General features: G+C 59.8%; 1 protein-coding gene and 1 long non-coding RNA gene across 2 annotated transcripts; one reads left to right on the forward strand and one right to left on the reverse strand.

Moving 5' to 3' along the window:
• RTN4R (reticulon 4 receptor) lies at positions 1–27,868 on the forward strand. Its single transcript, XM_024240218.3, has 2 exons — positions 1–279; positions 26,174–27,868. The coding sequence occupies exons 1-2, from the start codon at positions 258–260 to the stop codon at positions 27,571–27,573; spliced, it is 1,422 nt and encodes a 473-aa protein (XP_024095986.1). The 5' UTR covers positions 1–257; the 3' UTR covers positions 27,574–27,868.
• LOC134761194 (uncharacterized) lies at positions 13,575–23,822 on the reverse strand. Its single transcript, XR_010139492.1, has 2 exons — positions 22,861–23,822; positions 13,575–14,996 (listed from the first exon to the last, which is right to left on the reverse strand). It is a non-coding gene; the product is annotated as an uncharacterized LOC134761194 (long non-coding RNA).
• Positions 27,869–27,878: the final 10 nt, after the last annotated feature.

Raw genomic sequence — 27,878 nt, forward strand, 5'->3', positions numbered from 1 at the left:
CATTCATCCTCCCGGCGGCCCGCGCTGCGAGCGCCCCGCCAGTCCGCGCCGCCGCCGCCCTCGCCCTGCGCGCCCTGCGCGCCCGCGGCCCGAGCCCAGCCAAAGCCGGGTGGAGCGGAGCGCGCCGAGCCTCGTCCCGCGGCCGGGCCGGGGCCGGGCCGAAGAGGCGGCGCCTGGATGCGGACCCGGCCGCGGGGAGACGGGCGCCCGCCCCGAAACGACTTTCAGTCCCCGACGCGCCCCGCCCAAGCCCTACGATGAAGAGGGCGTCCGCTGGAGGTGAGTGTCCGCGCTGCACCCGAGCCCGGCAGGCGGCGGGGCGCGGAGTGGGGCGGCTTGCCCCCTCCCCGGAGCCGCAGGGCCCGTCCCGGGCTGCCGAGGCGGGGGAAGCCTAGCCGGGCGGCCGGGAAAGCCACCGCAGTGCCTCGCCAGGCTGGGGCCGCTGGCGCCCCGGCCCTGGGAGGGCGGAGCCGGAGGCGGCAGGAAAAGTTACCGCTTCCCGGGAAAGTTGACGGCGACGGCAGGGCCGAGGGTGGCGGTCCGGGGGTCCCCGATGCTGGGCCAAGTCCGGGGCGGGGGCCGCGGGCTGGAAGGGCGGGGCCCGGCCTCGGAGCACCCCGGCCACCAAGGGGTTAACGAGCGGGTTTTGCAGAAACGTGGGTACCGAGGGTGGGTGGGGGTGTCAGGCCGCCTCCACCCCCGCCTCACGGTCTGGGCTCAGAACCTCCCGTTTCTCCGAGGTCAGTCCACAGTGGGATGAATGGGGGCGTTGGCGACAGTAGAGGGCGTGGGGGACAGGGTTGTCCCAGCGCTGCCTCCAGGGCGGGCAGTGAGAGGAGGCAGCAACGCCCGCCATCCGCAGCCCGAGGGACATTGAGAGGCTTGGTTGGGGGAATCAGGGGCGGTGGGGCAATCAGCAACCCCTCCCTAGCAGCCCTCGTGGGACTCCCCCGCCCCACCGGGTGTGAGGTGCCACGGTGCGGGCAAGGGAGGGTGGGCTCCATGTGAGTTGGGCATGCCCTGCCTGGAGGGTGCTCCCCGGGTGCTCCCCAGGTGCCCACCCAGGCTGCCCTACTGATGTCCATGGTGCCGCAGGCTGCACACACGTTTCCTTGCACGTGCACGTGTCTACACGGACTGCACACTTGCACACCTCTGGTGCACATGCGAGCCAACGCCGCCCCAGTGTGCACATGCACAAACACTGGGTGCACACACGGACTCTGAGGGTGCATATCTGTGTCCTCGCCCCCGCCTGCACGCCCACGGCCACACATGCATGCACGCGGCATGCCTGCTGTGGTCTCCACGGGTGGCACATGCCGGGGCCCCTTTCGCAATACCCACTCCCGCACCCACATGCTAGTGTGTTGAGTGGGGAGGCCAGGCCCACAGACAGGGGCAAGACATCCTGGGCCCCACCTCTGCCTGTCTGTCTCCGTGTCCTGGGGGTCCCCCCGTCGGGTGTGTGTGTGCATGTGTGTAACTTGGTATGCGTCTGCACGTGTGTCTGTGCGCGTGATCATGTGTGCCTGCGGGCACATAGGCATATGTCTCTTTGCCTCCAGGGTGTGGGTGTCCCTTGTGTGCCTAGACAGGCTGTGGCCTAATCTGGAACAGAGGCCCTGGAATGTGTGTTGGGGGCTCGTTGAATACCGCAAAGCCCAGGGTGTGAGGGACAGGGTCTCCCAGCCACTCCCCACCCACCAGGGCTGAGGCAGTGATAGATGATGGTGGGCTGGAACCTGCCTGGGCAGGGAAGACCCATTTCAGGCCATGAGGTCAACACTGTGACTGACAGGCCAGACCCTGGGCACCCTTGGTGGACGCTGCAGCTTGGCTGACTGGAGCACCTGACCCAGCAGGACTGCAGAGGCTCTGCCTCCAGTGCCTCAGTTTCTCCATGGTGAGGACTTTCTTGGTGAGGGGTACCGTGGTGGGCTCCCCTGCCTCCGGTGTTGTGTAGGGTGCTGAGCAGATGGATGCCATGCTACATGATGGGCAAGGGTGGCCCACTGGCACTGTGGCAAGGGCCCTGGGCTGGGGCTTGGATTGGCAGGCCACACCTCCTGCTCCCTTGGCCACCACCAGTGGCTCATCTATAGAGTGGAGACCAGCAGGTTATCCTTGTAGGTTGTGTGAGGGTGAAACATACTAGCAGAGGGGCAGCTGAAGCAGGGGGGCTGGCCAGTCTCTTTTTCTAAGCCTCAGTCTTCCCATCTATAAAGGGAGTACTGTTCCCTGTTCTGCTCTACTGAGGTGAGGAGGAAGTGAGCTCCCATGCCGGGGGTGGGAATGGGTGGCCATCAGCACCTAGACCCTACCTGACAGAGGGGCACGTGCAGGGCCTGCCGTGGCAGAACCGTGACCTGGATTTGGGTCCTGGCTCAGCCACCTGCTGGCGGTGTGAACTTGGGTGTGACACGTCACCTCTCTGCCTCAGTCTTCCTCACCTACAACATGGGCCAGTCATCAGGGATTATCGGGGCACTTCCAGGCTGAGGCTGGGCGGAATTGGCCCGGCTTTCCCTGTGGAGTTCCGACTCCGGTGCTTCTGCGTCAGAATACCCAGAACACCTCCCCACACCCCGACTCAGCAGAGTCCTCCTGGGACCTTTGCACGGCCAGCTGGCCCCTCACCCCATCCATTTGCAGAAGGGACAATAAAAGCCCCTAGTCAGGCAACTCAGGCCACAGGTGAGTGGAGGGGGGACAGGGCAGGGATGCTGCCCAGCTTGGGAGACCCTCCCATAGTACCTTCACTCCCTCCCTGCCCTCCCCCTGTTCTTCACCTGGGTGGCTGTGGAACCCCTGAGCCTCAGTTTCCCTGTGCCAGGGTCTTTCCACTGGGACTGGCAGAAACGTAGGTTTGCATGGAGTGAGAAGCAGGGGAGAGGCTGAGGGAGGGCCTGGCCTAGCAGGTCTCTGAAAGCCAGAGGGCTTGTGGAGGGTCTATGGAGGACACCCCCACAGGGGCTGGGGCCCTGGAAGGTGGGGGAAGGTCCTGCTGTTCTGGGAGGCTGGGGACTGGCCCACAGCCTGTGGAGGGGCTAGGGTTTGTTTGCTGTTGCTGTGAGTGACAGGCGGGCTGTGAGGGCCAGGGCGTGTGGGACTGTGCCCTCCCCCTCCCTCTGCCCAGGGACAGTGCAGCCTTGCAGCATTGCCCCCTCCTCGTCCCTGCCCCAGCCTTGAATTCATGCTTTGTGGCACGGACGGCCCTGTGCAGCCGGTGCAGCACCAGGAGGGTCCAGCTGGTGAGGACAGAACGGGCGGGAGGCAGAGGAGCCCTCCTGCTGTCCTGGGCCTGTGGCCCGGAACCTCTCACCAGGAGCCTCGATCTGTGCACCTGGGAAAGGGGTCAAGAGCAGGAAGCACACGGGGAGTTCCAGGATGACCTGGAAATGAACAAATGCGTGTGTGAGCCAGGCGCCCCGCCCAGCCCTGGCACAGGGTTAGTGAGGGCTCCTGACGCTTGGCTACTGTCTGCTCAATGAGGTTCATGCTGTCCCACCCCCATTCTGGTAAGCCTGACCTCTGACCCCCAGGCTGGCCTGCCTGACCCTCTGCAGCCACCCAGGGCCTGGGCCTCAGGGTCTGCAGGAGCCGGCCTGGCCGCCTGCTGCCTCTGCAGCTGTGCAGATGCCCTCTTGGGGACCTCTCGGCACCCCTCAGTGTCCCTGCTCTGCCGCCTGGCTGCACCCAGGCCAAGGTCACAGGCACCCTCCTCAAAGCCAGATCCCAGATGCTGCATTTGCCCCAACCATCTATCTGTTCACTTTCTCATTTGTTCGTTCATTCACTCGTTCGTTCTTAGCCTGTCAGATTCTCTTCTGAGCCAGGCAAATCAAGGGGTGCGATCCTTGGCATCGTTCGTCTCTAAGATTAAATGCTTTAAAGGATGGGAGGTCACAGAGTGGCCTGGGGAAGCCTGATCAGAGTGGCGGGCATGCTGCCCCACCCCACAAATCTCCCTGCACTGTCCCTGGGGCCCAGCTGGGTTCCCCCACACCAGGTGTTGTGTGCTGCCGTTTCTTCTTTTATCACTGTATTTTAAACATTTTGCACATCGGGAACTATTCTTGTGCATCATGGGTTTTCTGGTATGTGTGGAATCCCTTCCTGAGAATGCACCATCATTTATTTATCCAAACCTGCACCGGCCTCCTGCACTGCCTACAGCCGTGGAGCTGGGCACCGGGAGATGCAGCTCTGCACACCCACCCCACCATGTCCTCAGCTGGCACCCCCCAGGTCTGGGGGCTGGTCACGTGCCCCTCCACTGATGCTTGGGCTGATTTCAGGGGACTCGGCAGCAGGTCCAGATCCCGCCCCTCCTAGCCCGCTGAGGCCTTTGACAACCGTGGGCCGGCCGGGTGGGTGATGGTGAGTGAGTAGAGTCTGGGCGGCCATTTGTGCAGTGGGTGCCTTGGGGCCACCTCTCCGCTGCCTCTTTCACACAGCCTCTGGTCTTGCCCACTATGGCCTGCGGGGCAGCGGGGCAGCGGGGCAGCGGGGCATGGGGTGATACTGGCACTGTTCCGCAGCTGTGTCCTGTCCGATGGAGGCAACCCATGGCAGCCAGATCCAGGAGGTGGAGAAGAAAGTCAGGGCTGTTGGCACACCTCGAGAGTGGCCTTAGGAGGGGCTGAGTGGGCACAGGCCAGGGTCCCCATGTAGGTCTACACAGGCCTGGCAGACGGTAAGCCCCATTCAGGGCCCTGGCCCATGGAGCCAGGCTGATCTGGGAGTGGGGTGTCGGGTGCTGACCCAGCCTCACTCAGAGCCCTGGGCCCCCGGGTGCCTCTCGGCTCTCCAGTCGGCACCCTGGCATTCTTAGCTGGCTGTCACAGGTCACGGTCCATGGAGTTGAAGTTCTTTGGAATGTTGGGAGTATCACATAAGGGCTTTGTGGTCAAATGTGGGACCTGCTGGATGAAATGGTGCTGCTGATGGTGCTCCTTTCCCGCAGGGTGTCTTGGGCCCTGTTTTGGAGAGGGGTGGGCAGCACCTTCTCTGAGAGGCACCCCTATGCAATGTACCTCAGGGCCTGGTGTGCCCAGGAACCTGTTTTGGGAAACTGGTTGAAGTGCCTCGGAGGACCAGAGGAGGAGACCTGTGGGCCCCCAGCAAGGGCCCCGGGATGGGTAGACCCTGCCACACAAACCCCGCAACCACGGAGTGCCCAGTGGGTGGAGGGACCACTGCTTCTCCCAGCAATTTGAGGCGATGTGCAAATTTAACCTTTGGATTTATGACTCTATTTCTTTGCAGCAAATGTCACGGGAAATGTCAGGCCAAGGCTGAGGCTGGGTGAGGGGCCCGTCAAGGAAGGGGGTAGGGCTAGGCAGGCTGGAGTGCCAAGGAGGGGCTCAGGCCAGGGTGGGCTCCAGGCCCCTCACCTCCTCCTGGGAGCCTTCCTGGATTGTCCCTTGCTTGCCTGGATCCCCGGCACTGTGTCCTCAGTTTGTGCTGGCTATCACAACCTTGTTGAGATGTTGCCTTTATTTGCCTTCTGCCAGGGCCCAGATGAAGCCAGCTCGGGGACATGCCAGAAGTCCCCCATTCCCCAAGGCTGGGCAGCCATGGGTAAGCTTATGCAGCGCTGTCTTGCTGTGTGACCTTGGGCAGCTCCACCCTTCCTGGTCACTGTAGGCCTCATCTGCAGTCCACGGCTGGTAGCCAGAGGTGGTGTTCCCAGCTCAGTGCCTTCAAGAGTGGGAAAACGCCTAGGGTCCTCGGTGTGTGGGGTGTGGGCCTCTGGAGGAAGTGGGTGGGGGCTGAGTGCAGGGCTGGGGTTGCGCAGGGCTGGCCCTTGGTGGTCCCAGAGGCTAGAGCAGCCCCTGCACACAGCAGGTGCTCAGTAAACACCAAAAGGCAGTGCGTGGATGTGGAAGGTGGAGGTGGATTCCAGCTGGGAGTCCACAGTCCCCAGTTACATGTTCCCCCTCCACTGCCACATGCCAGATGTCATTCCAAGGCTCCAGCCTGGCCTGTCACCAGCTCTGCCCTGCCTCCCAGGTCCCAGCAGGTCAGGGAATGGTGATTGCCTCCTCCCTGCCGTGTGCCAGGCCTGTGCAGTGGAGCAGGGGTTCAGGCTCCCTAGTGCCCCGCATCTCTCCTGCACACACAGCTCCCCACACTGCACACCTTAGGCCTCCAGATCCAGCCCGTCTGCTAGTGTCACGTCCTCCGTACCCAACGTCCAAGCCCAGAGTCTCAGCCTCTTCCCTCTACCCATCCCCAAAGGCAAAATCAGTGTCAAACTTGCACCCTGTCTCCCGGTCCATCCCCTTTACTCCTCACTGAGGGCCAGCCTCAGACCTGGCCTCTGTCCCCGGCCTGTGGCCACAGCCGGCCCCGGCTCCCTACCTCCCATCTTGTTCCCCACCCCGGGATTCAAGTGCTTCCCTAAGACATGTTTCCAGCCAGGCACTGCCTGCCTAAACTCCCCCATGGCTGCCCCTAGATGAAGCTTTGGCCCCTTCGTTCTCAGGGCCTGGGCTAGAGGGTCTCACATAGGAACCTTCTATTCCATCCTCACCAGGGAAGTCCCTGTCCCTAGTTCCCAGTGCCTGGCACCTGTGTCTGCCTCCCCTTCTCCACTTGAAGAGCCCGGGCCTAGCTTGAGGATGCAGAAATCCATGAAGGGTGGGACAGCTACACTGGCAGGGGTGGAGGGCCCAGGCGCTGGTGAGGAGGATCAGTTGCACCTTCGTGGGCAGTGCCTGGTGCCCGTCTGTCCCTGGGTCAGCTCCGGGAGACCCCAGGGTTGGTGGCCTTCAAGGCTGGCTGTTAGGTGCAGATCAGTTGGCCCAGATGGCTGCGCAAGGGTCGCTCTGTTTCCCCTGAGGAGCCACCTACCCTCTGAGCCTCCCTGTCTGCACGTAGCTATTGTGAAGCTGGAGCGGTGGTGAGTGAGCACTGCCCACGGGACCCGGCCATAATGGCAGCTTGATTTGGGCAAGCTGGAGGCTCTTGGTGCACCTGGCTCCAGGGACCCCTTTGTCCAGGCCAGGCCCCTTGCACGCCCTTTCGTGGCCTGGGCTAAACTAGCTGTGGAAATCGAGACTAGTGATTGGGGCCTTGGGGCCTCGTGGGAAGGGGTGGCAGGGCCCTCACCTCCTGGAGGCCTCCCAGGTTTTCAGCCCTTCTTACCTGTCCTGTCCTGCCCTGGGGAGATCCAGGCTGGACTCTGGCCGGCCCGTGTGGCCAGTGGGGATGGGCATGTGCGCCCCACTGTACTGCCCGGAGCAGGAGCCTCTGCTGAACCCTGGTGGGTACAGAGAAGGAACTGCTATCTGGGGCCACTCCTCCCCATTGGTCCTTCTGCCGTGAGGGTCCTCGTAGAACATCCTGGGAGACACGTTAGTTCATGCCAGGGGAGCCCAAGTGACGGTGGGGCTGAGAGGCTATGACGGGGTGGGAGTGGGGTGCACAGGCTCCGGGCAGGGCTAGCAGCTGTGGAGTCCGGAGGGGAGGCTGGGTGCATGTGGAGAAGTCCCTAGTTCTCAGTGAGGAGCCTGCGGTGCAGTTTGGGTTCCAGCAGGAGCTCTGCCGCAGGACCTCTGCGGTGACTCAGAGGGAAGTATGGGGTCCTTTGCCTTTGTTGTGTGGAGGCTTCTGTCCTGCCCTTCACTTGTGCTGGCCTCGCAGTGCAGTTGGAGAGGATGCCTCGTCCCTGACTGGTCCTTGGGCAGAGTCCTCGGTTGTGGCAGGGCAGTGTGGGACTAGGTATTGGGAGGTTGGGCCACCTGCCCCCGGGCATGGCCCCCACCCCAGAAGCCCCTTCCACCCACTTGGGGAACTCACTCGCCCGGGCCTGGCCAGCTACCAGCACGGCTGTCGAGGGAGGGCTGAGGAGCTGGCCCAAGGTCACGCAGGATGTGCTGCACTGGTGCTCCTGGCCCCACCTGCCTCCACGCGTGCCACCAGGAACCTGGGAGTCGGCTCTGGTGCCCCCTTCTTTGTGGAGCCCAGCAGCGTTCCCTCCCACACACCTTCCACTTGAGTCTCCGCTTCCTGCCTGGCTCTCCCTGGACATCCAGGCCCCTTTGTCAGGGAGCATGGAGCTGGCCGGTCACGCCCTGCCCGGCCCTAGGGTCTCCTCAGGGCCTCCCGAGGGATGGGGCTGTATGAGGTGGTAGCCCATGAGCCCAGCAGGGATTGGCTTCTTGGGGCTCCCATGGGGGCTACAGATGAACCCCCTAAGGCCACGTGAGACAGCAGCAGGACTGCCACAGTTCCCTCAGCTGGGTGCGTCCCCCGCCCCACCTGCTGGGGCCATGGGGGACTGTGGACTTGAGTGTGGCCTGCCGGGTGAACCCCAAGTGTCCCCTAGGGAGGGTCCTCCCCTCCTCATCCTTGGTGCAGTTTCGGGCACCAAGATGCACTCCCAGGGGGCCCTGGTCCAGTCCCTGATGCAGGGGAGGCCCACAGGGGTCACTTGCTTCTCCCTTCATTCTCTTAGCAAATTCTTCCTGGCATCAGTTGGAAGACAGTCCCGTGCTGGGCCGCAGGGACCTTGAGATTCTTGACATGCTCTACCCCCAAGCCCCCCAGATTCCAGGGAGGCATGCTGAAGCCCACAAGGTCCCTAGGAGTGGCAGCGGGGGTGAGGTTGAGGACTCTGAGCCCCCCACATTGACCGCTCATGGAGGCCACACTGGCCCCAGGTCTGAAAGAGGAGCTGGAGCTGCTGGCCTGGGGGCTGAGGAGGCTCCAGTGTCCCCTAACAGAAGCCCAGTGGCTGCAGGACAGGCCACTGCCCGGGTGAGATGCTTGGAGGGCTGTGGGTTGGGGGAGGGCGGGTGAAGAACTTGTGGGTCCAGAGGGGAGTGGAGGGAGGGGCAGAGGCTACGGAGGTGGACTGCGGGGCGAGCTCCCCTTGGCCCCAGCAGGAGGCTGCCTGCGGCTCTGGTGCTCCCTCGGCCTGACACATGGGCCCTGCACACCCGGCTGCGTCCAGGCTGTCTTTCATCTCCCTGCCTCGGCCCCAATTTATGTCAGGCAGAGGCTGATACAGGGACAGGTGTGACAAGTGTCTGGCTTCCTATTTGAAAATTGGCAAAAGAAAAACTCTCCCCATAAAGATATTCCATCTACATACCTCCCGGATGTCACCGCGAGGACCCGTCATGGCTGAGACAGATGGCGGCCCTAATGGATTCCATTCTTCACCCGCTGCCGGAGCGGAGGCCGGTCCCCTGGGGTGGCCTGAGGCGGATGATGGGTGATGGGTGGGGCACCAACCTCCCTTTGTGCCCTCCCCTATGCCTTGGCCTGTCCCCAACCCCGAGCTGCCCGCCAGGGCCTCTGTCATAGCCAGGGACTCCAGGGACAAGTGACCAGGACACCTGAGGCCCCAGTGGTCCAGTGCCTCTACCCTCCTGGCTGAGAGACGGTGCACACTTGACCCCCAGCCTTGGTCCTGTGCCCCCACCCTCCTGGCTGAGAGATGGTGCACACTTGAGCCCCAGCCTTGGTACATGTCAGGACCACCCCCACGCCCCCCTCCTGGCTGAGGTATCACTTCCTCCGGGAAGCCACCCCACCTGAAGGTGCCGCCACTGTCTCCTGCAGGCAGAGCACTCCAGGAGGCAGGGTACAGAGGATCCTCTGGCCCCCAGATCACAGGGAGCTTTATGTTGCAGGACAGTCTCCATCACTGCCTCTGGGTCTTGAGGTGATGAGGGCCCTGGGAGCTGGGGGAGTAACAGGAAACTCTCCAGTGAATTGAGGGGAGGGAAGGGCTGCAGTCCTGCACAGCCCCCTGTGGCTCACTTTCTGCCTGGGGGTCCACCGTGTTCATCATCCTCACTTGCATGGGGCTACCCCAGGCCCAGGGTGAGGTTGAGACCCACCCAGCCTGTCACTCATGCTCAGCCAAGCTGGTGCCCCTCCCTGCCTGAGTACTCCATGGGCAGGAGCTTATGGGCCATTACCCAGCCGGGCTTCCATGGTGGCCCCACTGGGTCTGAGGATGGACACCTTGGGCAAGGCAGTGGTGCAGACGAGGAAGGGATTGGGAAGGGGCCAGCCTCCTTAGGGGTGGCATGGGTGGGGCTGGGGGAGAAGAGGCTCCCAGAGGAAGTGTGTCTGGGAATAGGGCAGGGCATTCTGGAGGGGGAGCTCCTTGAGCAAATGCCAGCAGGGGCAGTGACCTTGGAGCAACAGAGCCCTGGGTGGTGCTGGCTTCAGGCCTGGCGTCAGGGCCAGGTAGGATGCCAGCAGAGCACTTCCTAGCTGCAACTTGGCCTTGGAGCTGGGCTTTCTCCTCTGTGGGGTGGGGATGGTGGTCCCTCCGGGGGCGATGTGAGAAGGTCCTCCAGGGAGAGGCCGGGTGAAGGCTGCCCCATTCTTTGTGGGTGGATCAGGCATTTCCTGTGCACCCACCATAAGCCATGTGCCACCTCTACCCTCCGCCGTGAGGTGAGCCTTCTTATCTCCATTTCCAACTGAGGGAACCAGTTCTGAGATGTTGGGGGGCCTGCCTGAGACCTCCCCAGGCAGAGCCAGGGCCCCAAGCCCTGAACTGTTTCCAGGACTGCCCTGCAGCACCGATCACGATGGGCAGGGACCCTGGGGCGTGGGGGCTCATGGAGGGGGCTCCTGCCACCTGCAAGACGGACTCACCCACCCTTCCATCTGGCCCAGTGTCAGCATAAGACCAAACAGAACAAATGAAAAACACTCTTGATTTTCTGAGGTCATGTTCATTCTAGAAAATCTGGAAAAATACACCAAAGTTTTAAGAAGTTGTATTAGTCTGATCAGGCTGCCATGACAAAATACGATAGACAAGGTATCCTAAACAACAGAAGCAAATTTCCTGACAGTTTTGGAGGCTGGAAGTCTGAGATCAGGGTGCCAGCATGGGCTGGTTCTTCCTGGCTGGTGGAAGTTCCCTTCCTGGCTTGCAGGTAGCCACCTCCTTACCGTGCCCTCACGTGGTGGGGGATGGAGGGGTGGAGAGAGAGGAGGGCATGCACTCTCTGAGGTCTTTCTCTTCCAGGCCACTAATGCCATGGTGAGGGCCCCAACCTTGTGACCTTATCTAACCCTAATCACCTCCCAAAGGCCCCGCCTCCAAATACCATCACACTGGGGGTTAGGGCTTTGACACGTGAATCTGGGGGAGACACAGACATTGAGCTGTAACAGAAGTAAAGCTATCCGTGTTGCTACTTAGAGACCGCGCCCTTGGCACTGGGGTGCTGGAGCCATGCCCCCAACCCAGGAACATCCGTTGCCTCATGGGCTGTGGGCCAAGGCTCTCTCCCAGGGCTGGACATCCTGGGGAATGCTGTCTCTATAGCTGCACAAAGCCTGCCACTTGCCCTTAGTGATGAGCATTTAGTGCATTCACATGACAAACATTTATGGAACACCTCCTGTATGCAGGTCACCAGCCCCTGTGGAGCCCAAAGCCCAGGGTGCCTCAACCGACAGAAACAAGCTACACAGAAGCCTGCTAAGTGGGCCAGCGAGGTGTGGAGTAGAATGGGCACCCTGGCAGTGGGCGGAAGGTGGAGGGGTGTCAGGAGACCCTGGGAGTGGCCCCACAGAAGTGCCTCACCCAGACCCAGCCCTCCCATTTCTCAGATGAGAAATCCAGCCAAGAAGCATGGGCCGTGTGACTGGGCCTGGGGGTGACCGGGCCTCCAGGCCTGCTGCAGCCATGATGGGGGTTGCAGAAGCAGCCAGTGGAGGAGTGAGCGGGACGGGGCATGGCTTCCTGCAGGCCTGGCCTGGGAGAGAGGCACCGGCTGGCTGGCTGCCCGGTGGGTTGCAAGATTTTAAATATGCATTAACAGAAGAGGTGCTGAGGCCTGGCCCAGGGGCTGCCCTGAACAGGCTGAGTCCCTGGACCCTCCTCTGTGAGGCTGGGGGAGGAAGGAAAGGGGATGGGGGCAGGGCTGTTGTAAAATCATCAGGACAATTTTAGGAGAATGGCTTATGCTTTTGCAGGTTTGAGAAGCCACCGTGGGGTGGCCCCGGCAGGCCAGGAGACCAGCTGGGTGCTGGAGTGTCCTCTGTGGGATGAAAGGTCAAGCGGCCCAGTCTTTGGGGCTTACATGGGGGGATGAGTGCAGTATGGCCTGTGCATGGCCCCCTGACCCCTGATGACCCTGTGGTGACACCCAGTGTGGCCTTGGACTTGGGGGACCCCTCTGTGCCCTGGGCTCGGTGGGGTGGGTCCCAGACAGAGATGCTGAGGAAATAAGGCTGGACTGCCCCGCCTCCCGGAGGGCAGCTGACCCCCTTCCACTGGCCCTGCGCAGTGGGGCGGCGCATCAGCCTCAGGAAGTAGCTGAAATACACTGACCTCGTTTTCCAAAAGGCAGCGGCACCTGGGCCTCCCACCCTTGTGGGTGAGAAGCCGACAGCAGTTTCCATCCCAAATTGATTTCAAATAAGGAAGAGTTATCACGCACAATCATATAGGAATAATTTATCACTTGTTAATAAAAGAGCAATTACTTATTCACGTCGCCGCTGCGTGCATGCCTCGGTTTGGTTGCAGAGACGCATTGGGGGCTCTCATAGCAGCTGAGAGAAGCCCGTGTGCACTCGGCCAAGGTCGGAAGGAGGCTCAGGGGCTGCGCACCCACCCCAGTGCTAGGCGACCCCTGCTGGGTGTTGACCGCACACCCCTACCCCCGGCTCCTGAGGGGCCCCAGCCTGGAGTGGGGGGCTCAGATCTGTGACAAGGAGGGGACAGGAGCAGGCAGGGGAAAGGGGAGTCCAGGGGTGGGGCTTCATCACAGTGTGAGGGCTGGGCTGGGTGGGCAGGCAGGAACTCTGAGGCTGAACGAGGGGAGCAGCTGCCTGGCCTGCAGGGAAGGCCCAAGCACAGAGTTGGGCTTTTGGGCCAGAAGCTGCCCCTTCGGGTGTCTGGATTGCAGAGTCTCTGGGGCCAAGAGCCCATAGTGTCCTGGGAGACCCAGATGTATCCTCAGCCACCCTAGGCCGAGCAGGGGACGGAAAAGCAGCATGTGAATCCTCCCTGGCCAGATGCCAGCTGCCCTGGGGCTGTGTGTCCAGGTGCTCTTGAGCTCTCACTGTCCCTCTCTCTCCTCCTGCACCTTGGAGACACCTGCTTCTAACCCACATTTGTCTCCACCTTCTGGAAGATATACTTTCTTTTTTTCTTTTTATTTATCTGTTTTCTGAGATTTTAGTGCCAAATATGCAGTTGTTTTAAAAAAACAATTAACATTCGGTCAACAACATATTGCACAGTTAACACCTGCACCCAGCCTCAGAGGCTGGTCTGGAGAATGGGCTCAATCTGCCCCTGCCCCGCGTCCTCCTGGGAGGCAGCCACTGTCGCCTCTGTTCCCTGGCTTTGCCAGTGGTTGCCGCCACATTTCCTCAGCTTCTACTCCAGCTCTGTCTCCTCCAGCACACTCAGCATGGCTGTCTCGCTGCCATCGGTTAAATTCACAGCCAGTGTTTCCCAATCCAGGTCACATAAATGTTCTTCGCAATCCTGCCTTGGGGTGGGTGACCTTTCTTCTCTTTCATGGTCTTTTTTTCCTTGGGGCTTACAGTTGATGTTTTTTACCCATCCACCACCCTCATGGGCTTACTCTTCCCCACATCAGGGCTTCTATTGGGGTCTCATTTTTTTCCCTGGATAAAGATTCACCCCAAGCACTTGTCCTGCTGCCCCATAACTTCCCTTTACCACCTGTTGAGATTTCAGTTAATGCTTCCTGGGCCCCACGTTTTCCTCTTTTTGGGTTTGCACCTTATTTTGGCAGAAACATAAGCCTGACTCACTCTCTAAAGAAGATATAGTGAAGAATCATTCCGGAAGTCTTCCTGTATTTACAAGTATGTTCAAGCTGGATTGTCTCGGTCCAGAATTCCATGTTGAAATTAGTTTCCCCTCAGAGCTATGAAGCTGTTGCACTGTTGTTGTTTCCTGGCATCTAGTGTGCCATGAAGAAGGCCAGTATGACAGTGCATCTTCTTTGTTGTGTGTTTTTTTGGAGAAAGTCTCACTCTGTCACCCAGGCTGGAGTGCAGTGGCATGATCATGGCTCACTGCAGCCTCAAACTTCTGGGCTCAAGCAATCCTTCCACCTCAGCCTCCCAAGTAGCTGGGATTACAGGCATGCATCACCACACCCGGCTAATTTTTTAGTTTTTTGTAGAGACAGGGTCTTACTGTGTTACCCAGGCTGGTCTCAAACTCCTGGCCTCAAGCAGTCCTCCCACCTCAGTCTCCCAAAGTGCTGGGATTACCAGCGTGCACTGCTGCTCATGGCTTCATGTTGCATCTTTGTGACCAGCTTCTCCTCCTGGAGCTTCAGACTTCTCTTGACCCCTGGGGGCCTGAAAGTGCACTGTGAATGCCCAGTGGAGGACTGGGTACTCAGCTTTGGGAAGTTTTCTGGTATTATTTCTTTGCTAGCTTTTCTCAGTTTTCTGTTTTCTCTTCTGGAACTCCCCTTAGATGTTCAACCTATATTTGTCTCCCAAATCTCATTCATTTTTCTTTCTCCTTTGTTTTTCTTTCTGGAAGATTTCTTTGACCTTGTTTTCTAACACTTGTATTGATTTTTTTTTTAATTTTAGTGATTCTATTTTTAATTTCCAGGCACTCTTTCTTTTTGTCTGATGCCTCCTTGTTCATAGCACCCTATTCTTGTTTTAAATCCCCATCTATGCCTAGGAAGACACAAATTAGATGTTTCTCCTAATTTTTGTCTTTTTCTCACACTGTCGGCTTCCTCTAGCATCATTCTCCCTCTGTTTCTGCATTGATATGTTTTCCGGATGCCTGGTGGTCACTGGTTTTCTGGTCACTTTTATGAGGGAAGTTGGTTGGCTGCTCTGCTGAGATGGAGCTTTTCTTCTGCCCATCGGCCCTGGGTGCCCCTGGATACCAGTGGTGGAACCCCTTTCTCTGGGTGTTTCTCCAGGGGAGCAGCCTGCCACTGGGCTCCCCACTCCTCACTCTGCATCACCCTCATTTCGGTGGGTCTCTGGAAGGGGAGGAACACGTGTCTTTCATGCAGATCCCCGTGTCTAACACATGGTGGGTGAGCAGGGGAGGGGGACCATCAGCGTTGCATGAGAAGCCACAGCAACTCAACTCTGAGCACAGGCCGGGTCTCTCATGAGATGAGTCAGGCTGCACCAGGCCTGTCCTCAAGCCTTCTTTCTCTGCTGAGGCTGAGATGGGCAGAAGCAGCGAGGAAGTGGCTCCAGGTGGGTTTGTAGCACAGCCTGGCTGCTGCCCCCTCTTCCAGCCCAGACGCAGCCAGGATCCTGCCTGCCATATCTCCTCAATAAAGCGGGGCTACTGCCAGGCCAGGCCAGAGTGGCCTTGCAAGACCACTGGAGGAGAGGGGTCCTTGTGGCTCTGGGACACTGTGAGGTGTACCTTGCCTCCCTGGACTCCTCACCTGAGACGAGGCTGACCCAGGTCAGATTGGCAGGCCTCTGGGGAGGCAGGATGCTGGGTGGGAGCCTGGGTGGGGTTTCTTTGGGGTCCTGGGGGGAGTTAGGTATTGGCCTCTCATTGTCCTCACATCACTGGTGTGGGGACAGATTTGGAGGGGGCTGGCAGATTCTCTGCCTACTCTGTGAGGGGGTGCAGAGGCTACATCTGAGCCCAGGGCTGCAAGACCCCAGGGCCTACCTTCAGCCATCCCTGGGAAGGCAGCCTACTGGGCTGAGGTTGAGGTGCCATGGGGGACTAGGGAGCCCAGAGTGGCTGCCCCTCCCTGCTGTGTCATTCCTGGGGCTCAGAGTCTGCTCTGGTCGCCTGGGGATGATCATGGTGATAAGGATAGTGGTGATGAAGATGGGGGTGGGCAGGGATCTTGGAGTCCAGATTGTGTGCACTGTCTCCTGGCCTTGCAAGATGGCCAGCAAGGCCCTTGCCTCAGTCAGTGCCTCATCTGAGGAGTGGGTTGACAGTCACCCCCTCACTGTACTATGGGAGGATGCAGCACAGGGATGTCCTGAAACCTCCAGGAATGAGGAAAGGCTGCACCTTGGGCTGTCCCAGGGAGGCGAGGGGCCCTCATTTCTTACTCCCCATCCCCTGTCCCCTTCCCCATCCTTGGGCCAGGGCCTCTGCCCAGGGATATCTGGTGTCCACCCAGTACTGACCCACTGCTCACCTGGGGCTTCCTATCCTTGTGTGAGGTCAGCCCCAGGCTGCCCTCTATCTAAGGGCCTTGCACAGAGCTGGTGTGATGATAGTGATGATGATAGTGATGATGATGAAGACGATGATGGTGACGGGGATGAGGATGCTGACGGTGGTGATGGTTATGAGGATGATGGTGATGATGAGGATGGTGATGATGATGATAGTGATTGTGATGAGGATGGTGATGATAGTGATGTGATGATGGTGATGATGGTGATGGTGATGATAGTGATGAGGATGAGGATGGTGATGGTGATGATGGTGATGATGATAGTGATGAGGATAAGGATGGTGGTGATGATGGTAATGAGGATGCTGATGATGGCGATTGGGATGCTGATGGTGATGAGGTGACAAGGATGAGGATGGTCATGATGGTGATGAGGATGATGATGGTGATGATGATAGTGATGAAGATGCTGATGGTGATGGTGATGGTGATGAGGATGGTGATGGGGATGATGGGGATGGTGATGGTGGTTATAGTGATGGTGATGAGGATTAGGATGATGGTGATGAGGATGGTGATGATGGTGATGAGGATGGTGGTGATGGTGATAGTGATGGTGATGATGGTAATGATGATGATGATGATAAGGATGGTGGTGATGATAGTGATGGTAATGATGGTGATGAGGATAATGGTGATGTTGATGAGGATGGTGCTGCTGATGATGATAGTGGTGGTGATACTGATGGTGATAATGATGATGGTGATGATAGTGATGTGATGATGGTGATGAGGATGGTGATGATGATGATGCTAGTGATGGTATAGTGATTGTGATGATGGTGATGAGGATGGTGATAATGTTGATGGTGATGAGGATGGTGATGATGGTGATGGTGATGAGGATGGTGATGATAGTGATGAGGATGCTGATGGTGATGGTGATGAGGATGCTGGTGGTGATGGTGATGAGGATGGTGATGGGGATAATGAGGATGAGAATGGTGATGATGGTTATAGTGATGGTGATGAGGATAAAGATGATGGTGATAATGGTGATGAGGATGGTGATGATGGTCATGGTGATGGTGATGAGGATGGTGATAGTGATGGTGATGATGGTAATATTGATGATGAGGATGGTGATGAGGATGATGGTGATGATGAGGATGGTGATGATGATGATAGTGATGGTGATACTGATGGTGATAGTGGTGATGGTGATGAGGATGGTGATGATGGTCATGGTGATGAGGATGGTGATGATGGTGATAGTGATGAGGATGGTGATGATGATAGTGATGGTGATAGTGATGGTGATGATGATGTTGAGGATGGTAATGGTGATGATGGTGATGATGATGATAGTGGTGGTGGTAGTGATGGTGATGATGGTGATGAGGATGGTGATGATGATGATAGTGATGGTGATGATGGTAATGGGATGATGGTGTTAAGGATGGTGATGATGGTAATGAGGATGGTAATGATGATATTGGTGGGGATTATGGTAATGAGGATGGTAATGATGATATTGGTGGTGATGATGGTGATGATGCTGCTGCTGATGATGGTGGTGGTGATAGTGATGGTGATGATGGTGATGAGGATGGTGATGATGATGATGAGTATGTTTACAATGATGATAACAAGGACAGAAAATGCCTCCACAGCCTACTTTTCCTTCACAATCTTGGCCATGGGTCTGCAGGAGCAGCCAGGCCTGAGGCCGTGGAGGGTGGTCCAGGGCATCCTGTTTGCAAGGAGGGACTGCGCTCCCTTTCCTCTCTTGTTTCCTGGACCAAGTATTCTCATCTTTAATATTTCTTTGTTATTAACTGTGAAGATCCCTTTAGCAGAAGCTGGAATCCTGATGTCCTGGGAAGTACATCGACCCAGATCTGCCCAGGTCACCTCTTTCCAGGCCCTGTCCAGCCCAGGGAGGCAGCTTGATGTTAATGGGTCATAAGCCACCTTGGTGTGACCTGGCCAGAGTCCCTGATACAAGGTGCAGGGAGAGGCCTCGGCCCAGCTTCTGCAGGGTTCCAAGGTGGGTGGACTGGCATGGAGGGGCGCTGTCCCCAGAGACCCCCTACCTCAGTTAAACCACTGCCCTCTTCAAAACTACCTGCACTGGATTTGTCTCCTCTGAAGTGCCACCCGAGTCCTTTCCTCCCAAGCCGGACTGTGTCATTCAGCACTTCCTCTGCTGTCCCCCTCTCCTTACAACCATTTTGTTCTCTTTGTGTGTGTGTGTGTGTGTGCATGCATGTGTGTGTGTGTAATCCCAGCTACTCAGGAGGCTGAGGTGTGAGCCACCCCTCCCAACTTATTTGTGTTAAGTTGTCCTATTTTATGCATGTTTGACTGTGAGACTCCTGACAGCGTCTTTAGAAAAATGATTGTTTCTCTTTTGACCTGCAGAGTATTTCAGTATTTGTGAGTCTCTTTCTTGCCTAGAACCCCTCACCCTAGGCCTCCGTGAGATGCTGACCTTGCCCAGGTCTCCGCAGAGCTGAGCCTGCACTGAGGTTGCTGGGCTCTGTTCACCTGGCTATGTGACTTCAGCATGACCATGGCCTTCTCTGACCCTTGGTTTCCTTTTCGTTAGCTGGGGGTCTGAGTGAACTGCTGGGGCCATTGTGAGGGTGAAGGTGGCAGCACCCACACTCGGCTTGCTCACAAACCAAGTCGGCAAACTGTTTCTGTGAATGGTGTGATACTAAATAATTCCAGCTTTGTGGGCCACACAGTGTGTCATAACAACTCAGCTCTGCTGTTGTTGCGGGAAAGCAGCCATGGACAATGCGTGAACACATAGGTGTGGCTGGCTGCCAATAGCACATCCTTTACAGAAGCAGCAGCCAGCCCTTGGGCCAGTTTGCCAGGTGCCAGTAGAATAGGAGGCCAAGGCCCGTTGGCTCTGACAAGGGTTCCACTCTGGCCCCCGGACACGGAGCTCTGGCCTTGGCTGGGGGAATCCCAATGGGAACATCCCAGGCTGAGGAGGATCCTCTCCTGCCTCTTAGATTCCTCATCCCCTGGGGAGCGCTGGATCCCACTGGCCCTGCCTGGCTGAGCTTCTCTGTGGTCCTAGCAGGCACTGCTTATGTGCCGTGGGCCAGCTGCTGCCCCCAGCTCAGTTTCTAATGTGAAGGGCTGGGCAGTCCCTGGGATGGCTCCAATGGGAGCCTGTCCAGCTGCTGTCCTGCTGACTGAGGCTGATCCAAGGCTGCTGAGAACGAGCCGGCAAGAGCCTCAGGACGCACATGTGTCTTTTCACAGCAGAATAAATTCTGCTCGGACAGAGGCCGCTCGCCTGCCTGGTTGATCATGTTTTACAAATGCCGAGGGCAAGAGAACACGTGGGGATGTGCCTACCCGTCTTCCTCCACTGCAGTGGCGTGCAGACCCTCCAGCTGGGCCCTGGCTCCTGGGAGGGGCTCACATCCCAGCAACCGTCTACTGCTCAGTGGACTCTCCCTGAGCCCTGACCAGCCCTGGGGGCTCTTATTGTGTGTTTCTGGTATGCACGCCTATTGTGTGCACCCCCAGGGGTCCCCATTGCATGCCCTGAGTCTGTGCTCCTGGCTCGTGCACCCTGAGCATGTGCTCCTGTACTTCCTCCTGCCCTGTCAAGGCCGACACTCTGGGCTCACAGGCAGTGGTCAGCCTTGTGCGTGCAGCAGATCCAGGGTCCTGGGGGAGTGTGGAAGGGCTGGGGCTTAGGTCTGGATGCTAGCCCATGGGAGTGGATGTGGGCCCTGCAGGGCTAGGCACCAGGTACTGGGCAGGGTCAGGCAGGCAGATGGGCATGGGAGGCAGGTGTATGGCAATGCTGGGCCCAGGCCTGGCTCAGAGTGCATCCCCAGGTTGGGAGCATGCCAGCTACCGGCCACTTCCTCATTAGCGTCCTCTGGGGACTCAGCTTGCTCTGGCTGCTGGATTGAATTAGCTGCAGGACCAAGATGAGCCCTTGGTGGAGATAGGATTCTCCAGATAATTAGGCAGTGGGTGTTTGTTGGCTCCTGATGGAGCTTGGAGGAGCAGGGTGGGCTCTAGCCTCCTGTGGGGCAAGGGGGCACTGGCTGTGCCCTGGGCTGGGCGAGGCCGCCACTGGGCAGAGCCTCCAGGGGCCCCCAGTGTGGGGCTCACTGGGGTGGGAGCCGAGGAGGGTGCACCTCCAGTGAGGGGTGTGTGGGCTGGATGGGGCAAGGTTCTGGAGCCCTCCACACAGGCAACCCAGCCTTGACCAAAGATGAATCCTTGAGGCCTAGGTGCTAGGCCAAGGATCCTGCCCACTAGGGGCTCTGCCGAGACCCTTTGGCTGGCAGTGGGCTCCTGGGCTCCTGCCAACATCCTCATGCTGCCTGGGGCTGGCTCAGGCCTCTGTGGCTCCTAACTCTCCCATAGGGCACCTGCCATGCAGCAGGGTGGCCACCGATGGTCAGCTGGCCATGGACCGTGAGTGCCTGGGACCCGGCTCCTTGGCCTGGTCTTGTGTGAGTGGCACTCAGCACAGCACCTGGGACAGGGGCCACTTCACACCTTGCCAAGGGACGGAGGGAGGGCCAAGGGAGTGGATGATCCTGCACAGTGTGGCCCATGTTGATGTGTCCTTGGGGTGAGGGTGCCATCCAGGGCTGCCAGCTCTCACCTGGGCCAGGCCATCCTCTGCTAGCTTCAGTGTCTGTGACTTGAAAGGTATACCCTCTCAGGGTGCCCTGCTGGCTGGAAACAGGACTGTGGACCTCAGGTTAGGAGCGGAGGTGGCTGAGCCTTTACTGCCCAGCAAGACCTTTTAACACCCCTGGGGCCATGAGGCTGGGAAGCCCGCTAGCCCTGGGGCTGTGGCTTCTCCTGCTTTACTTGTTATTATTTTTCTGGTAATATCTTTAATTACAAGATTTTGTGTACTTTTAGGCATGTTTCTTGTAAGTAGTATGTGACTGGATTTGACCTTGGATTATGTTTGCTATTGATTATACCCACACCAGTTCTTATGTTCCTCATTTGTAAAATGGCTCAATAAACTTGACACTCCCTCCAAGAGAATTTGCTGGATTGAAGGGCCCAGCCTCTGGCCTGGCCTGCTGGCCCTGGACCTACCTACATCTCGTTGTCTCTGATGAGCCCAGCATCACGGGGCAGGGACAAGCCCTGCCGGCCAGGGCAAAGAGTGGAGCCGAAGGGGCCGAGGGAGCACCAGGCACACTCAGGAGGCCAGTCCCGAAGGCTCTGCCTACACTGGGCCTCAGTTTCCCCCACAGCATGTAGCTAGCTAGGCCTGGAGCTGCTTCAGTCTGGGTCCAATGCCCTCTCACCATGGCAGGTGTCCTTGCCTGTTATTGACCTGGTCTGTCTACCTTGCCACTGCAGCCAAGATCAACAAGGAGCAGGGGCCAGGGCCAGGGCATCAGGGGCTGGTACCCACTTCCCTAGGAGATTAAGGACCTCTCAAGGGCAGACTGCCCCCACCAGGAGCTGCTGCCAATCTCCTGCCCCAGCACCTGGAGCCCTGGAAGGGCACAGGAAACACCATGGGAATTCTGGCTGCCCCTGCACGTGTCTGTGGGCCTGAGGATGGATGGCGGGTGGGTGTGCATGTGAGAAGCAAGCGAGGATCGGGGGACAGATGGGTGGGGGGCGGGGGGAGTGAGTCAGTGGTGGAGGGCCAGGAGTGGGGAGCAGGCGTGGGAGGGGTGCCCTGACCCTCTGTGGTGTGGGGATGACATAGGCCCGCCACCCCCGCCTGGAGCTATTTCTGGCCTTAGTGCACTGAGCTGTGGCCTCCTGTTCTGCCTCATAACTGTGGTCTGTGACGTGACCGCCTCACGGGGACATGGCTGGTGTCCGAGAGGATCCTGAGCTGACTGATGTCCCGGCTGTGCTACAGCTGGCCCCACCCCCAGCCCCAGCCCTCTGCAGCCTCTTACCCCAGCCCTGGGAAGCAGCAGCTCAGAGCCTCCCTGGAGATTCCCCTCCCAGCCACCCATGGCACAGGAGGGCGCTGCCTGCCCCTCTGCACGTGGCCTGCAGCCCAGCCCCTCCACACCCTCCCCCATTACTAGCCAGGCCACCAGCCTTCGTGCTTGGGCAGGACATGCCTCGTGGCCCCTCCGGGCAGCACCGTGACTGTCTCCCTTGGCTGCCTCTCCACCTGGGTAGTCTGGAGTGGGAGCAGGGCAGGGCTTAACCACTCACTGCCTCAGTTTCCTAATCTGTAATTGTATTGCTGTCTCACATCTTTTTATAGCAGGTGATGGGACCCTGCGGTGATCCCAGCCCAGGAGCAGCATCGGGGCCTGAGGGCGCCAAGCTGTGCGTGGATGAAAGCCGGTGCTCGGGGCCTCCACAGTTGCCTGCCCTGCGCTGCCTCCTGGCCTCACTGGGCAGAGGCAGAGGCATCCCTGTGGGACCTCAGCCCAAGCTTGGCAGGGCACGGAGGTGGGCGGGGCCCCAGGAACAGTGGGGGCCAGGGACCACATGAAGAAGGTCATCCCTGCTCGGCTTGGCTCAGCTACCTGGGCTGCTGGGGTGAGCTGCTGACTTCAGCAGCCGCCTGCCTGCCCGCTGGCTGGGCACATCCCCAGAGCCTCCCACCGCCACCTCCCCATCCCCCTTCTCCACTCCTCCCCTCTGCTCCTGCCCTCCTCGTTCTCCTCCCTCTGCCTCCTCCCGCCTCCTCCCTCCTCCCCCTCCCTCCTGCAGTGAACGTGAACAGCCCTCCACTCACCGGAACTGATGGTGCAGGTGCCCACCTGGGCTGCCTGTTGCTCCCGTCGGGGGGATGCGTCCTGGACTGTTTGCTTCCCAGCCTCCTGGGCCTTCAGCCTGGTGATCCGGGGTCCTACCCTGCCCAGTCTGGCTGCCGCAGGGAGAGGCTGTGGGTCAGTGTCCGGTCACTGTCCCCGCTGGGAAAGCTCAGAGCCTTCCAGGCAGGAGAGCCAGCCCTCCCCCGACCGTGACTCCTGAGCCAGGCCTGAGCTGAGACAGGAGCTCCTAGCTATGACCCAGCCCTGACAGCCAGCAGGGCCATCCTCCGGGGAGGTCCCAGGAGGAGACCCTGGAGGAAAGAAGAGACGTCAGTTGGCCTGGGAGGGTGGGAGAGGCACAGATGTACCAGTTTGTGTGCAGCTTGGAGGCTGAGGCGAGCCCTCTGGGGCCCTCGCAGGCTCAGGTGGCCGCAGGGCCAACCTGGGTGGGGACGGTGGACAGGCACGCTGTCCGTGGTTTCTCCGTGAGAGCTGGGGCCGTGGCTGGGCTGGTTGTTCACCCCATGTGCAAGGGGCAGGAAGGACAGAGCTCATACTGGAGGCTCCGTGAGAACTGGGGCCAGGGTGAGACTGGGTGAGAGTGGAAAGTGGGGTGATGGCAGGCAGGGAAGCCAGGCTGTCTCCAGAAGGACAGTAGAGTGTCCTATTAGAGTTGGCCAGGGAGATAGAGGAGAGAGAAAGGTGGGCGAGAGGCTCAGAGAGGCCTTGTGGCCTTGAGGCTGCAGAGCCCGGGGGACAGGTCAGGGGCCACAGGCCAGGGAGGTCTTTTGGGGTGGGGAGGGGCTGCAGTCCACCGTGGGGCCAGGGAGGAGGCTGCTGAGTCACCAGTTTGGCCCCTGAGATGGGGTCAGAGGACACCCTCCCACCACCTGGCTGGGTCTCCCTCATCCCAGGGCCCCGGCTGTGAAGACAAACCTATGCTGCAAAGTTGGGTTTGATTATCTCATAAAAAGATGCCCCCTCCCGCTTGCTCAGCAGAGGGGTTGCCATGGAGACCAGCGGGCAGGCCCCAAGGGGGGCCGGGCTGGAGCCAATTACCGTGGCTGCAGCGAGAAGAGAGCCCACCTCACCCGACCCTCAGAAGTTGGTTTACGAAAAGCAGTTGTCTCGGCAGGAACCGAGCCGTGTCTTTGCACCCAATACCCACTTCCTGGCAGAACTGAGCGCCACGTGGCCACTCCCCCAGGTCCTCCCCTGTCTCCCCCGACCCCGCACCACCGTGTGGCTCAGTTCTGGCACCTCGCTGGGGGCATGTTTAGAGTGGACACGCAGCTGCTTCGGGAGGGAGGAGATCCCTGAGCACAGGGCTCGGTTCAAGGGGAGTGAGCTGAGCCCTGACCACAGCCAGACTCACAGCCCACAGCTTCGGGCCTGGGACCACGGGACAGTGGTGGCATGGCGGCGTGGCTCAGTGGTGATGTGGTGGGCGTGGCCACCATGGGTGGCTAGTCTTGGTGGGTGCAGTCAGCCGCATGGTATGGTTGGTGACAAGGCTCAGTTGGTGACCCCCACAGTCAGTGGTGTGGTGTGGTCGATAATGTGGCAGTGAGTCCTGACCCCGCCCCATGAGCGTGTGGGGCCTCCACCCCACCTGGCCCCAGGACAAGAAGTGCCATTTACATAGCACAGTTTTCCCTCTGGTGACAGCAGGTGAGACAGCAGTGGGGAGCTGGCATGGTCAGGCCCCACCTTCCTAGGAAGAGTGTGTAGAAAGAGAGCAGAGAGGGTGTCCCGCAGTTTAAACAGAACACGAGGCCAGGTGCTTTCCTCACCCAGCCCACCCAGGGAGGGGCCTCCAGACCCCCATCCCTGGGCTGCCATCTCCCTGGTAGCCAACAAATGGCCCTGGGGCAGGGGGTGTGGCAGAGGAGGCCCCCAGGCTGTGGGGAGAAGGTCTGAGGACCTATGAACCTGAGTCTGGGAGGACGCACATGCCCAGCGGTCACTGTGCGTGCTGGGCTTGCTGGGCTCTGCGTTTAGGGGGACTGCACTGTCCGCCCAAGCAGAGAGGACCCAGTGGGGCAGGGGCCCCATGTGGGTAGGAGGGCCCCAGGGTCACAGTTCTGGGTTAAGGAAGCTGGCCTGTGGTCCGCTCCTTCCTCCTGCCTGGCTCCAACCCCAGCACTTAGCCGGCCTCATGTCTGCAGAATCCTGCTCTTAGCCAGCTGCGGAGGAAGGTGTTAGCTGTCAACGCAGGTGTTAGCTGATAACTCAAGTGTTAGCTGATAAGCCGTAACCCTCCCAGGGGGATTCACATTTTAATAGACTCACTCCTGAAGGTGGAAAGAATCTTCAGCATTCGAAAGGGGTGAGGGCTCAATGGTGGAATGAGAGGCAGGAATGCTTACTCCGGAGTGGGTGACCCCGCTGGTGAGACCAGCTCTGGATGCGGCACCCCGGCAGGGACTACTGCCCATGTAGGGCCTTGGTGAAGGCCCAGATGTATCTGGCCCTGTAATGGAGGAGGGGTTGCAGACCTCTGGGGCTGGGGGAGAACCCACTGGGAGGCTATCCCTGCTGATGGCGTCTGGGTGGGAGGGGTGCAGGCAGCTGGCACTGCAGGGGTTGGCTGGGGAGGAGTGAACTCCTCCCAGGGAGGAGATGGAGCAGAGAATGAGGCCAGGGGGCGGAGGCTTCAGGAGGGTTCCTGCCAAGTCAGGAAGTGCTTGAAAGGAGGATGTGTGGAGGAGGGAGCAGCCTGCCTGGGTGGTTGTGGGACGCGACTCCTCCCGAGCCCTGGACACACTTGCCCTCCACCCCCGCCCTCGGGCATCCAGGCGCCTGTTTCTGAGATAGCAGACGTGCCCAGAGGGACCCCAGCCCCGTTGCAGTGTTTCCTAGGCCCTGTGGGTGGAACCCCCACTGGGACCCCCCGGGGACTCCTGCAGTGCGGGCTCTGTGTTCACTGGATTCCTGAGGAGGTACCTGCAGTCACGAGTGCCCATTCCAGGAGGCCTTCAAGTAAGTGCCCCTGGTGACCCAGTGGGCTGCTCCCGGGTGTGTGAACACCGGATGTGTGGTATGGGGAGTCTGCAGATGTGGCTTCCAGGGTAGAGTGCGTGGCTCCAAGGCATGTTCTAGCCCAGCATCGTCCATGAGGCCTATGAAGCAGGGATCCCAACACCGCGATTCCCAGGGGTGGTGGCCACATCTTGGACCCAGCCCCAGGTCCTCCTGAGACCCAATCTCCGGGGCCCACCTGGCTCTAGCAAAACCTCCAGCTTCTCCAGTACCCCTGCCCTGCCTGCTAACCACTCTGTCTTCTGCCCACAGGGAGCCGGCTGCTGGCATGGGTGCTGTGGCTGCAGGCCTGGCGGGTGGCAGCCCCGTGCCCAGGTGCCTGCGTATGCTACAATGAGCCCAAGGTGACGACAAGCTGCCCCCAGCAGGGACTGCAGGCTGTGCCCGTGGGCATCCCTGCCGCCAGCCAGCGCATCTTCCTGCACGGCAACCGCATCTCACATGTGCCAGCTGCCAGCTTCCGCGCCTGCCGCAACCTCACCATCCTGTGGCTGCACTCGAATGTGCTGGCCCGAATTGACGCGGCCGCCTTCACCGGCCTGGCCCTCCTGGAGCAGCTGGACCTCAGCGATAATGCACAGCTCCGGTCTGTGGACCCTGCCACATTCCACGGGCTGGGCCGCCTGCACACGCTGCACCTGGACCGCTGCGGCCTGCAGGAGCTGGGTCCGGGGCTGTTCCGCGGCCTGGCTGCCCTGCAGTACCTCTACCTGCAGGACAACGCGCTGCAGGCGCTGCCTGATGACACCTTCCGCGACCTGGGCAACCTCACGCACCTCTTCCTGCACGGCAACCGTATCTCCAGCGTGCCCGAGCGCGCCTTCCGCGGCCTGCACAGCCTCGACCGTCTCCTACTGCACCAGAACCGTGTGGCCCATGTGCATCCGCACGCCTTCCGTGACCTGGGCCGCCTCATGACACTCTATCTGTTTGCCAACAATCTATCAGCGCTGCCCACTGAGGCCCTGGCGCCCCTGCGTGCCCTGCAGTACCTGAGGCTCAACGACAACCCCTGGGTGTGTGACTGCCGGGCACGCCCACTCTGGGCCTGGCTGCAGAAGTTCCGCGGCTCCTCCTCTGAGGTGCCCTGCAGCCTCCCGCAACGCCTGGCTGGCCGTGACCTCAAACGCCTAGCTGCCAATGACCTGCAGGGCTGCGCTGTGGCCACCGGCCCTTACCATCCCATCTGGACCGGCAGGGCCACCGATGAGGAGCTGCTGGGGCTTCCCAAGTGCTGCCAGCCAGACGCCGCTGACAAGGCCTCAGTACTGGAGCCTGGAAGACCAGCTTCGGCAGGCAATGCGCTGAAGGGACGCGTGCCGCCTGGTGACAGCCCCCCGGGCAACGGCTCTGGCCCACGGCACATCAACGACTCCCCCTTTGGGACTCTGCCTGGCTCTGCTGAGCCCCCGCTCACCGCAGTGCGGCCCGAGGGCTCCGAGTCACCAGGGTTCCCCACCTCGGGCCCTCGCCGGAGGCCAGGCTGTTCACGCAAGAACCGCACCCGCAGCCACTGCCGTCTGGGCCAGGCAGGCAGCGGGGGTGGCGGGACTGGTGACTCAGAAGGCTCAGGTGCCCTGCCCAGCCTCACCTGCAGCCTCGCCCCCCTGGGCCTGGCGCTGGTGCTGTGGACAGTGCTCGGGCCCTGCTGACCCCCAGCGGACACAAGAGAGTGCTCAGCAGCCAGGTGTGTGTACATACGGGGTCTCTCTCCACGCCGCCAGCCAGCCGGGTGGCCGACCCGTGGGGCGGGCCAGGCCAGGCCCTCCCTGACGGATGCCTCCCGCCCGCCACCCCCATCTCCACCCCATCATGTTTACAGGGTTCGGCGGCAGCGTTTGTTCCAGAACGCCGCCTCCCACCCAGATCGCGGTATATAGAGATATGCATTTTATTTTACTTGTGTAAAAATATCGGACGACGTGGAATAAAGAGCTCTTTTCTTAAGCTGTGGCCT

The sequence above is a fragment of the Pongo abelii genome, chromosome 23, assembly GCF_028885655.2.
Source record: "Pongo abelii isolate AG06213 chromosome 23, NHGRI_mPonAbe1-v2.0_pri, whole genome shotgun sequence".
NCBI lineage: Eukaryota > Metazoa > Chordata > Mammalia > Primates > Hominidae > Pongo > Pongo abelii.

What these genes read in the sequence shown, in the direction of transcription:
- RTN4R (XM_024240218.3), top strand. Translation starts at nt 258, where the DNA reads ATGAAGAGGGCGTCCGCTGGAG. An exon ending in GAAGAGGGCGTCCGCTGGAG is followed by an intron (nt 280 to 26,173) that starts GTGAGTGTCCGC and finishes TTCTGCCCACAG; the next exon opens with GGAGCCGGCTGCTGGCATGG.